This window comes from Mustela nigripes, chromosome 4 (genome assembly GCF_022355385.1).
Source record: "Mustela nigripes isolate SB6536 chromosome 4, MUSNIG.SB6536, whole genome shotgun sequence".
Taxonomy (NCBI): Eukaryota; Metazoa; Chordata; class Mammalia; order Carnivora; family Mustelidae; genus Mustela; species Mustela nigripes.
Window position 1 is genome coordinate 150272047 of NC_081560.1, and position 12590 is coordinate 150284636.

Genomic DNA, 12590 nt, shown 5'->3' on the forward strand with positions numbered 1-12590 from the left:
ATTAATAAATGCTAGATATCAGACATATTTTTAATTGTTTAATTGCATTTGTTTAAAGTAAATAGACTGTTCTCTAATTTTTAAATTTATTGAATTAAATAATTCTTTGATTGAATTAGAAAAGTAAAAGTAAAACTGTCTTCATGAGGAGACAACATGATTATCTACAAAGAAAAATTTCAAGGATGTTACCATGAAGCTACAACAACCCCCAAGTGAGTTTATCAGGGTGACAGACCATAAAGTCACTCTACAGAAATCATTGAATTTAGTTATACTGGCAATGAGCAGTTAGGAATTAAAATATTAAAAGCAGTATCATTTTAAAATAGCTTCAAAAAAATAAAATATTTTAGAATAAGCTTAACAAAATTTATGTAAGACCTCTGCACTGAAAATTAGAAAACGTTGCCAAAAGAAATTAACAGAGCCTGGGGCGCCTGGGTGGCTCAGTGGGTTAAAGCCTCTGCCTTTGGCTCAGGTCATGATCCCAGGGTCCAGGGATCGAGCCCCGCATCGGGCTCTCTGCTCCGCAGGGAGCCTGCTTCCTCCCCTCTCTCTCTGCCTGCCTCTCTGCCTGCTTGTGATCTCTGTCTGTCAAATAAATAAATAAAATCTTTAAAAAAAAAAAAAAAAAAGAAATTAACAGAGCCCTAAATAAGGGGAGATGTATATCCTGTTTGTGAGTCAGTAGACTCAGTGTTAAAATTTCAGTTGTTGTAAGTTGACCTACAGTTTTCATTCAATCCGGAGCAAACATTTGTAGAAATTGATAAACTAATCTAACATTTATGTGGAAATGCAAAGGACCTGGAAGAGCCAAAACAAAAGAAGAAAGAGGATTCACTACCTGATTTCTGGACCTACTGTAAAGCTACAGTAATCAGTTTAGTGTGGTCCTTGAGGATAAGGATAAATGCATGTGTCAGTGGAAGAGAATGTCCATAGAAATGGACACACATGTCACTTGAGAGAATGAAGTGTAGAAATGGACACAAAATACCACTTGATTGGGGTGGCAGAGTAATTCAGTGGGGAGAAGACAGTCTGTTCCACATGTTATGCAGGGAAGATTGAGCATCCATTTCCCAAAAAGTGTATCACGACCTGTATCTCCAGATATGAAATTACCTTGAAATGGGCCATAGACTTAAATGTAAAATGTAAAGTTAAAGTGTAAAAACCTTTAAAAGAAAATGTTTTAGAAAATCATTGTGACCTTGGGTTAACCAAAGGTTTCTTAGGACACAAAAGACATGAATCATTTTTTAAGATGATAAATTAGGCTTTCTCAAAATTTGAAATTTTTCCTATTCAAAAGACACTTAAAGGAAAAAAATAAGTCACAAACTGGCAACACAGATCTGAAAGAGTTTGTGTTCGTCTACAATTCAGTAATAAGACAACCCAATTTTTAAAAATGGACAGAAGATTTGAACAGATACTTCCCAAAATAAGAGAAAGGAATGGCAGATAAGCACATGAAAAGGCAGGAAAAAGCAAATTAACATCAAAGCAAGACACTGCACATCCACTAGTGTGACTAAGACTGAGAATATTATGTGCGGAAAAGAATATAGATCAGCTGGTGATGCAACATGGGGGCTTAAGTGGGTAGGAGAAGAATCAATGAAACAAGATGGATTGGGAGGGAGACAAACCATAAGTGACTCTTAATCTCACAAAACAAACTGAGGGTTGCTGGGGGGAGGGGGGTTGGGAGAAGGGGGGTGGGTTATGGACATTGGGGAGGGTATGTGCTTTGGTGAGTGCTGTGAAGTGTGTAAACCTGGCGATTCACAGACCTGTACCCCTGGGGATAAAAATTTTAATAATTAATTAATTAATTAATTAATTAAAAAAAAGAATATAGATCAGCTAGAAATCTCATATATTGCTGATTGAAATGAAAACATTTCAGGCACTTTGGGAAGCTGATTGACAGTTGACTAAAAGGTGAAGCGCATATAATGTGTGTGTGTGTGTGTGTGTATATATATGAAAATAAATTACCATGAAGCAGTTCTTCCACGAAGTATTTACAGAGGAGATCTGCACTCATCCAGTGGAACATTCCTCATCAATAAAAAACTACTGATACAGGCAACAACAGTACAGATGAATTTTGAAGTGTTTTATGCTAAGCAAAAAAAGCTAGGCGCAAAAGACTACATATTGTATGTTTTCATTTATGTGATATTCTAGAAAAGATAAAAAATTGTAGGGAAAGAAAACAGATCAGTGATGCCACGGCCTGGGGGTGGATGGGGAGGGGATTGACTTAAAGAGGCAAGAAGGAAATTTATTGGGTGATGGAAACCTTCTGTATCTTAATTGTGGTGTTGGTGGTTACATGACTGTGTACACTTATCTAAACGCAATTGTCAAAAAGAGTGGATTTTGTTATATGTAACTTATACCTCAATAATCCTTTCTTTAAAAGTTACAGAAGGATTCAGAAATAAGTGATACATAAAGTCAGTCAGTTTAGGTATGCACAAAAGCTAGTTCATTTTAACTGCATTTCCAACCTGGACCTTGGGGTTCTTTTTAATTTAGAATGGCTGCTATTGGTTCTGAAAATGAAAAGTAGCAATTAATGTGTGTCTCTGAGTCAACAAAAATTAATGAAAGCGCTTACTACATTTCGGTGTTCCCCTAAACAAGTCCCTATATTCTGTGAGTAGGAAGGAATAGAATTCAAACAATATATAAATAATAATAAAATTATAATTGTGATAAGTGCAGCAGCTGAAAGATATATGTGTGCTATGAAGGTGTTCCACAGAGAAACAACCCTCTTTTTTTTTTTTTTTTTTTTAATTTTTTATGAGAAACAACCCTCTTAAGTAACGGAAACTGCACATGCCAAAAGACCCTGAGACAGGAATATGCACGAGTGAATTGTAAAAGCTGAAATAAGGTGAATAAGAAGGGTGAGGGCAGGTCATGATAGCAAACGATGAGGCTGGAGAGTCAGGTAGGGGCCAGATCATGGATGGTCTTAATGACTTGAGTGGAAATTTTTTTTTTTTTTTAAAGATTTTATTTATTTGACAGACAGAGATCACAAGCAGGCTTCCTGCTGAGCAGAGAGCCCAACACAGGACTCAATCCCAGGACCCTGGGATCACGACCCAAGCCGAAGGCAGAGGCTTTAACCCACTGAGTCACCCAGGCACCCTTGAGTGGAAGATTTTTAACTATCATTTAGATCTTGCTGCATAGTAAAGCACTCCTAAGTTTAGTGGCTTGAAGCAACAGACATTTATTATTTCTCATGATTCTGTGGGTCTGCTGGGCAGTTCCTTTTCTGGCCCTGCTCAGCTAGAGTTAGATGGTATAGTTCACGGACATGGCCGGTGGCTCCCAGGGTTTCATTCACCCGTCACAGAGTTCTCCAGAACAGCAAGGAAGGGCAGGCCCCAGAGCACAAACACTTTTCAGGTCTCCACTTGAATCACATTTGCTGTCGTTCCATTGGCAAAAACAAATCCTGTGTCCACGCCCAGAGTCTGCAGAGGAGACTACCCAAGGGTGTGTGGACTGAGACTGGGAGTGGAAGTATGTCAGCCATTTCTGCAAACAGTCTGTCACGTTGACTAACCCGTTAATGTGCGATTTCACAATATATTTTATGTTGTTTCATCTTCTTTTAAATCCTTTATAAATTCTACCGTTGGGGTGTTTTGGTTGTACATCCCGTCCTTTTTGATGGGACAGGCCATGGGCCACACTTTCTCGGTCTCAGCAGGTTCTTTTCATCAAGAACGGCACAAACATTTTGCTTTTCTCTGTGAAGGTTCAGCGAACTATTGCCAAACAGATTCAGATGGTTCGGCAAGTTGGTAAAGGCCGGTACGGAGAAGTGTGGATGGGCAAATGGCGTGGTGAAAAGGTGGCAGTCAAAGTGTTTTTTACCACCGAAGAAGCTAGCTGGTTTCGAGAAACGGAAATCTATCAGACTGTGCTGATGCGCCATGAAAACATACTTGGTGGGTACATGTTTGGTTTTGGCCGATCCCATATTCCAACAGGGTTAGTGGGGTGCAGTGGAAGCCTGCCACACAGGCTGTGAAAACATACATGAATTCCATTATGTGCATCTGGCTCAAGGAAACCCAAGAGAATACACAGTTTAAATACAAAACAATCCTGCATGCCCACCAACGGTTTGGTTTACTCTCCAGCTAGGAAAACAATAGGGAGTTTCAAATTGGAAGTAGTACTACTTTATTGGACTTACTCCTAGAGTAACACAGCCCAAGTTTTTTAAAGGTAATTTAAGCAATTTTCTAATGTAACTTTAACTATACATGCATTTTGCCTTTTATAAACTGAATGCCCTTCCCCACTTTCTTTATAAAACAGAAAAATAATTAGGTATGATCTGATCAGTAGAGTACAGAAACTCCTCTAGCTTCCCTGACTTTTCAGCTGCTGTTTCCCTACCCTTTAATTTAGAGAGTGCATAGCACATTGCCACAAGTATTCCAGACACTTAACTGTTAGTTTCCTAAGGGCTGTCACAACAAATTACAACAAACTGGGTGGCTTAAAACAACAGAAATTTATTTTCCCGGAGTTATGGAAGCCAGTAGTTTTTTTGTTTGTTTGTTTGTTTTAATATTTTATTTATCCGACAGACAGGGATCACAAGTAGGCAGAGCGGCAGGCAGAGAGAGAGAGAAGGAAGCAGGCTCCCTGCTGAGCAGAGAGCCCGATGCGATGCGGGGCTCGATCCCAGGACCCTGAGATCATGACCTGAGCCAAAGGCAGCGGCTTAACCCACTGAGCCACCCAGGCGCCCCCGGAAGCCAGTAGTTTAAAAGGAGGGTGTCAGCAGGGCCATGCTCTCTGAAGGCTCTAGGAGAGGCCCCTTCCTTATCTCCTCCCCCCAGCTTCTGGTGACTGCCAGCAACTTTGGGCACTTCTTGGCTTGGAGATAACACTCTTACTCTCTGTTGTCCCATGGCCCTTACCCCTTTATGTCCACATTCCCCTTTTGTAAGGATATAGGTCATTGAATCAGGACCCACCCTAATCTAGTATTGACTTCCTCTGAACTTGGTTCTATCTACAAAGACCCTACTCCAAAGAAGGTCACATATACGGGTACCAAGTGAACATTAATTGGCATGGTATGGGAGGAACGCATTATTCAACCCAGCAATTACTGACCTTCTTCTGAAGGGAAAAGGGACAAGAAAAGAAAGAACGGAGGCCAGTATCATGGCCCTGCTTATCAGTGAGCCAGAGAGAAATGCAGATGTGCTGAGGCTTGATGGGCAAATGGCACCTGGCTTAGGAACAAACTTGTGGTTGAACATTTTAACTCTCTTTAATGTGTTCACTTTTCAGTTTGAAATTGAAAGTTTTTCCACCTTCCATTGTGCTTAGAGAATCATGGAGATGGACAGCATTTCCCCAGGCTATTTTCTGATACATGATTTTTTTCTTAGACATATGATTGTCATTTTCATGATTATCATTAAGATTATTTCAAATATACTGCAGAAATGTAGAGTTGTCTGTGTAAATGGCAGGAAAGAATGGTACACATTCAAGAGATATTGTTAGGCAAATTAAATTTTTATTATCTATACAAGATACCAAAGTTATTTTCAGTATCCTGAATTAGCATTCAATATTCTTCTTGCCCATCTCTGGTAACTAACCCTTTAAATCCATTAATTGAACAGGTTTCATAGCAGCAGACATTAAAGGTACAGGTTCCTGGACTCAGCTCTATTTGATTACTGATTACCATGAAAATGGATCCCTCTATGATTTCCTGAAATGTGCCACACTAGACACCAGAGCCCTGCTCAAGCTGGCTTATTCGGCTGCCTGTGGTCTGTGCCATCTCCACACAGAAATTTATGGCACCCAAGGAAAGCCTGCAATAGCTCATCGAGACCTAAAAAGCAAAAACATCCTCATTAAGAGAAATGGAAGTTGCTGTATCGCTGACCTGGGCCTTGCTGTCAAATTCAACAGGTAAGCGGTTCTTTGCCTACTGTTTTGAAATTGTTGGACTCTCCAAAAGATATTTGCCTATTTGGATTCAGGATAGTGGAATTCCAAACATGGTTTTGGACTTATCTGGTTATAAAAATAAATAGTTGGGATTTTTTGTCTTGGTATTTGTTTTTCTGTTTTTTAGGGTTTTTGTGTTTTGTTTTGTTTTTTACAAAAATTGCATCCTACTCTACATAATTCTTGATTTCCTGCTTTTTATTGTCTTAGACATCATTCTATTGTAATTTATGTAGATTTGCTTCATTCTTTGAAACAGTGTTGATGCAATTTTCCATTATGTGGATCTTCTGTGACCCAACTGATGGGCATTAAAGTTGTCTCTATTATTTGAAAAATGCCTTAATACACGTTGTATTTTACCTATATGTAATATCCTTGACTGCTTGTGTAAGTATTTGTTCGTGGTGGATTCCTAGAGAAGGGGCTACACAGAGTATGTGCCTGTTAAAGTCCAGTATAATTGCAAGCTCTCCCTTAAGGAAGCGTTCGTGAGTTTACACTCCCATAAACAGAGATAGAAGTATGCGTTTCTCCATCACCACTTGAAATTGTTGATATTTTTTATATAGAATTATCAAATTTTTAGGAAACCATTGAAGCTTTTATAATACTTTTAAAACTCCAAGGATACAGCAGCCATGAAATGAATTTCAGAATTCATTTCAGGTTATAAAATAAAAGTACTTCGCTAGCTGTTACACTGTTCTGGTCCTGTTGTTCTTTATTGTTGTGGTCCTCATTAGCTCAAATACTCATCAGGTATTGTTTAAGAAAATCTAAAATACATTACATTAATCTTGGCTTCAAAGTAGTTTCCAGAACCTGCCAGAATTGGGGGCCTAAGTAACAAAGCATTTATGTCTTCCAACTCTAAAATTTAGTCCAAAAATTGAAAAACTAGTAAACGCCATTTATTACTGATTGTCAACATGATTATGTAAACATTACTGGCAACAGAACTAAGTTGGTTGGACCCAAAAAGAAAATGTAATCCTGTGTCACAAAGGCAGAGTTTATCATATGAGAAGAGTAAAGGCAGTGATTCCTCTCAATTTAGTTTTACATTTGCTTGTTCTGGGACATAATTATCTACTGTGCTTTCTTCTTTTCAGTACCGTCTTTTTTCTTAAGAGGCACTAAACATGTCTGGTGACAGAACTTGAACTGATATGAGGTGTTTACTGTCTTTATCCAGGATAATATGAATATTCATCCTTAGCTTTTCACTGCAAACAGTAATGATTCTGATTAGGTGCTGTCCCGGACCCTGCTCTGGGGTGTTGTGTAATCTGTAACATATATTAAAGAGTATATTACTTTTCTAAAATCTGGGAAATGCTAAATTTTAAGATCTTATCTGGTCCCAGAGAATTCGGTTAAGGGAATGTTGAGATATAAAATTGGTAAGTAGGTAGGTAGGTAGATTTTTTTTTAATTTAATTTTTTTATATATTTATGTGGTGTGTGTGTGTGTGTGTGTGTGTGTGTGTACACATGGAAGGAAGAATCTGACTTACAAAATGAGACAAAAATACAAGATAAACTGTTCTGTTCCTGGCCCTCAACCTGAACACTGTCTTCTCTTTCAGCGACACAAATGAAGTTGACGTACCCTTGAATACCAGGGTGGGTACCAAACGCTACATGGCTCCGGAAGTGCTAGATGAGAGCTTGAATAAAAACCATTTCCAGCCCTACATAATGGCCGACATCTATAGCTTTGGCCTGATTATTTGGGAAATGGCTCGTCGTTGTATCACAGGAGGTAAGAATTCAGGTAGTGGGTTGTATCCTCATTATTCACAGCTCCATTTATATGACCTAGATGTCACATATGTCAGGGATCCCCAAGGCCACTCCCAGGTTCTGTGATTTCACTACAAGGACATACAGGTCTCAGCATATCATTGTCCTCACAGCTAAGATTTATTACAGTGCGAGGATACAGATACAATCACCCAAGGGAAATGGTGCATGGAGCAAAGTTCAGAGGAAATCAGGTACAAGCTTCCAGAAGTCCTCTCCCAGTGGAGTCACAACAGGATGTGCTTCAGTCCTCCAGGAGTGAGTTATGACATGTGAAATATTGTCATCCAGGAAAGTTCATTAGAGACCTAGTAACCAAAGATATTTTTGGAGGCTGGTCACGTGGGCACCCTCCACCTAGCATGTACCAGAATTCCAGACCCCTAGAAGGAGAGCAGGTGTTCAGCATAAACCATATTGTTTGTACAGATAGTCTAGGCACAACAGTGAGTGACCCTTATCATTTAGGGAAAGTATTATAGGAGTGTGTAGGTAAGTGCCCAGCAAGTTCCCAGATACCGGCCCAGTGCCAACCCTGCAAGCAGGCCTTTTCAAAGAATAGCACTCTCCAGCCTGCTGTGTTACCTCTTTTCTGCATATCATGTTGTCTTTCTACTGCAGAACGAAGTAAGGCAAAATAAAAAACAAAAACCACATTCATTAGTAAGAACAATTATGTATATAAGTAATCAAATTAAAAATTGAAGGGGCACCTGGGTGGCTCAGTCAGGTAAGTGACTGACTCTTGGTTTCAGCTCAGGTCATGAGCTGGTTGGGAGATTAGACCCCACATCTGGCTCCATGCTGAGCATGGAGCTTAAGATTCTCCCTCTCCCTCTGCCCCTCCCTGGCTTGCTTGCTCTCTTGTGTATGCGCGCATGCAAAATAAATAAATAAATAATTGATGGTAAACGAGCACTTCACCTTACTTTCCCCAAGGGATATAGGTAGGTCCACAGGTATGATGGGGACCGTGATGGAGGTAGAGGAAATAGGCACAGAAAAAAGAGAAGAAAACACATTTACTATTAAAAGTGAATCATTTGCTCTATAGTTCTCTTCTTTATTTAGGAATCCATTTTAACTCTCATAGTTCAGTAAGTGGTGCGGAGTAGCTTGATACATTTTGTCCAGCCATTTTTGTGCCCACTGTGCTTTCTCACTCCCTGCAGGGATAGTAGAAGAGTACCAGTTGCCATATTACAATATGGTGCCCAATGATCCATCATACGAAGATATGCGTGAGGTTGTGTGTGTCAAACGTTTGCGGCCAATTGTGTCCAATCGGTGGAACAGTGATGAAGTAAGTGGAGCTCCATCCCCTGGGGAAGTGATTGGTAAGTGTTGTCAAAGATCTTTATGTGCTCACTGCATTCTCTTTGCTTTTCAGTGTCTACGAGCAGTTCTGAAGCTCATGTCAGAATGCTGGGCCCACAATCCAGCCTCCAGACTTACAGCTCTGAGAATCAAGAAGACCCTTGCCAAGATGGTTGAATCCCAAGATGTAAAGATTTGACAGCGAAACAAGCATGAGGAGAAATTCTAGATTGCAAGAACTGTTTTCACCCGAGGAACGGGTGGAATTAGAGTAGAATAAGGATGCTAACTTGGTTCTCAGACTCTTTACTCACTACACCTTCACAGGCTGCTAATATTAAACCTTTCAGTACTCTGTAGAATAACAAGCTGGGAACTTCTAAACACTTCGTTCTTTATATATGGACAGCTTTATTTTAAAATTGTGGTTTTTGATGCCTTTTTTTTTTTATTGGGTTTTTATGAACTGCATCAAGGCTTCGATCCTGATTATTAATGTCTCCAGTTAAACTCTGGGTACTGAATTTCCTGTTCATAAAATGGTGCTTTCTGTGAAAGCCTTAAGAAGATAAATGAATTCAGCAGAGATGGAGAAGTACACATTTTTGCCTTCTACCTGAGGAAAATTAATCTGTTTGTGTTCTGCCTTTGTAAACAGCCTATGGATTATGATCTGTTCGGGGTACTACTTAGTTTATGATAGTTTGTCATGCTTTGATATTGTTGGTGTGTGTATGCGCACACATGCACACACCAGGATTCCTCTGCTGCCGTTTGAATTAGAAGAAAATAATTTGTGAATGCACAGGAAGATGTTGGTGGCTGTTGGTTTTGTGCTTTAAAAAGTGCATTATCTGACCAAGATTCTCCAATCACATAAAAGCCATTTATTTACCTTGCAAGTGAGCTAGCTTCTCTGCCAACTTGATGTTTTACCATAAAGGCCAAAAGAAGTTTGAAGTGTCTGTAAGTTTGGACTGTTTTCCTTTCATTGCCATCTTTTTCTTCCTTCCTTCCTTCCTCTCTTCTCCCCTCTCCTCTCCCCCCACCTCCCTTCCTCCCTTCCTTCTCTTTCTTTTTCTTTTTGGTAATTCTTTCTTTTGTCATGAAAAGCATCTTATCCAAAGTTGGAACTTCCGATGCCATGAACCTTCTAAAGAAAACACTTCTTATTGAAGTGAATTACTAATTACTGCATCTGATAGCAATGTAAGTGCCTATAATCGTGTTCTATATTCTTTATTCTCAGTAACTTTTAAAAGGGAAGTTATTTATATTTTGTGTGTAATATGCTTTATTTGCAAAACACCTTCTTTACAACCCATATTTTATATATGTACACACATTGATACTGTAGAACCGGCTCTCATGTGTACCTCATATCCCATTCTTAAGGGAAGAAAATGAAAAGATCATCAGAAAAAAATGTTATAAAGTATAAGTACTTACAGATTGTCAGAATTAATGCATTCAGAGGAGTATATCAAATCTGGGCTCAGGCATATACTTTCATTAGATGTCATCATCTCAATTTTTCTTTATGAAAGGATCCTCCAGTTAGAAGTTTCTATATCAGAGCTGATATGAACTTATCAACAGCTGTTTGGGGCATTTAAATCATTTGAAATTTTTGGTTTTATGATTTCTGTTCCATAACTTGTGAAGACAATGAAGAGTCAGGCAAAAAAGTTCAGTATCTATTCATTACCTGTATTTATACCATATAGCTGTTATTCAATAAAATGCTACATATTTTATGGATGCCATGTTATCCCAAGGAATAATTCTGATTTACTTAAACTTACACTTCTCCAATGCCTTCTAAATATTGTCTTATCCTGAGCGAAGAACTCATAGGTGCATAAAGTGAAGCAGTTTTCTTTGAATGTAACATAAAATAAATGTGATTATATCACAACATAGTTAAAAATCTTTAAAGGGGAGGAATCAGAGTGTGTACCATCCATTACCAAAAGCCTGACTGGCATTTAAGGATGAAACTCTTAACGGTATTTACAAATCAAACTTCACAGTTTTGAAATCTGCTTTCATGGTCTTTGACTAAGTTTAGTAATTTTCATCTAACATAATTAAAGTTTGATGTGTTGAGGAAAATAAGTAAATGTAGATATTGGTAGTACCCAATAACATGTTCTTTCAGAATTTCCTCCCTTATATTGAGAGAGAGTCTAATCCATGTTGCCTTGTGATTTAAGAACACTTCTGAGCTCTGATCTTAATCTAAGGTTTATCTTGCTTTATTTTTTATTGGCCAAATTATAAGTCCTGAACATTATTTGTCAACTTAATAGCAAAGAACATATGTAAAGAAAGGCAAACTCTGTTCTTAGAAATGTTGAAGTAGTATGTGGAAGCAATTACATATGCTCTTCTTGAGTTCAGAGCAAAAATGTAATACAACTTTTAAAAAGAATCCTGTATCTCTTAAACTGGCTCAAGATCAAATTTGATAATAACTTATTCCAGGCAAGATTTTATAAATTAAATCACTTGTGTTTCTTCTCATACATGTTGTTTGGCTATATTGCAAACATCTAAAATAATCTCAACAGAAATACTAATAGATTTTTTATTAAAAAAAAAAAAAAGATTGTTGCAGCTCTTACACTGTTTAAAGGGGTACTATTTATTTGCGTGGGTCAGGTGTCAAAATAGGGTGGCAGTTCATTCATCATCTTGCCTCAGTGCTATTATGAGAGTCACTGTGAAAACTGCAAAGAACCGACATGTTCAGGAAGACCGAATTAAATCTCGGGCAGCAGCATACAAAGCCACATGGAATGATCATCCCATAAGGAAAGTATGTGAATACTGCTTTGCAAAGGATTAAATATTGTAATTTTAGCTCGTGCTCTGTACTATGCTTCCAGTGGAATTATTTAAGCCCTTTTAGTGACCATTGTCCTTGCCCATTTAAAAACTAAAATGTAGTATATATTGTATAAAATGAAAATATCATTATAGCTTAATTAGGGAAGTTGTACATAGACATTGAAAGAACGGTTAAAAACAGTTTTATTATGCAATTGTAAAACACCAAAAATACAGATTCATCTTTGATATGTAACACACTAAATGTATTTTGTACAGCATCTGGTTTAAAAGGTGCCTTATTAAGTTTACCATTAATTGCTTTGTTCTATATATAGATTACATCCAATGTATCATTTTTAAGTAAATAACCTTATTTTAGTATACTTTAGTGATGTGTTTTGTGATACTCGGACTGTATTGTGTATCAGAAGTCACATGTCTGGGGAGATTTTATAACAGATAAGCTCGTAGACATACATTCATCCCTGAGATGTGCATTTCAGCTATCAGAAATCAAGTGTGGAACACATGGCAGGTAAGTGACGGCATACTCTTTCCTTTGTGTAGATAGAGCAGTTAAAAACCTATTA

At 38.1% G+C, this 12590-nt stretch overlaps 1 protein-coding gene across 3 annotated transcripts in view; it reads left to right on the plus strand.

The window, feature by feature from the left end:
- BMPR1A (bone morphogenetic protein receptor type 1A) overlaps window positions 1-12383 on the plus strand; it is a 140349-nt gene extending 127966 nt beyond the window's left edge. For all 3 annotated transcript variants that reach the window (XM_059397955.1, XM_059397956.1, XM_059397954.1), the window contains 5 exons: window positions 3803-3995; window positions 5703-6000; window positions 7632-7807; window positions 9021-9151; window positions 9239-12383. In XM_059397955.1, the coding sequence (XP_059253938.1) occupies window positions 3803-3995; window positions 5703-6000; window positions 7632-7807; window positions 9021-9151; window positions 9239-9364 (924 nt within the window). In that variant the 3' untranslated portion in view covers window positions 9365-12383. The remainder of the gene's footprint in view (window positions 1-3802; window positions 3996-5702; window positions 6001-7631; window positions 7808-9020; window positions 9152-9238) is intronic.
- The last annotated feature ends 207 nt before the right edge of the window (window positions 12384-12590 follow it).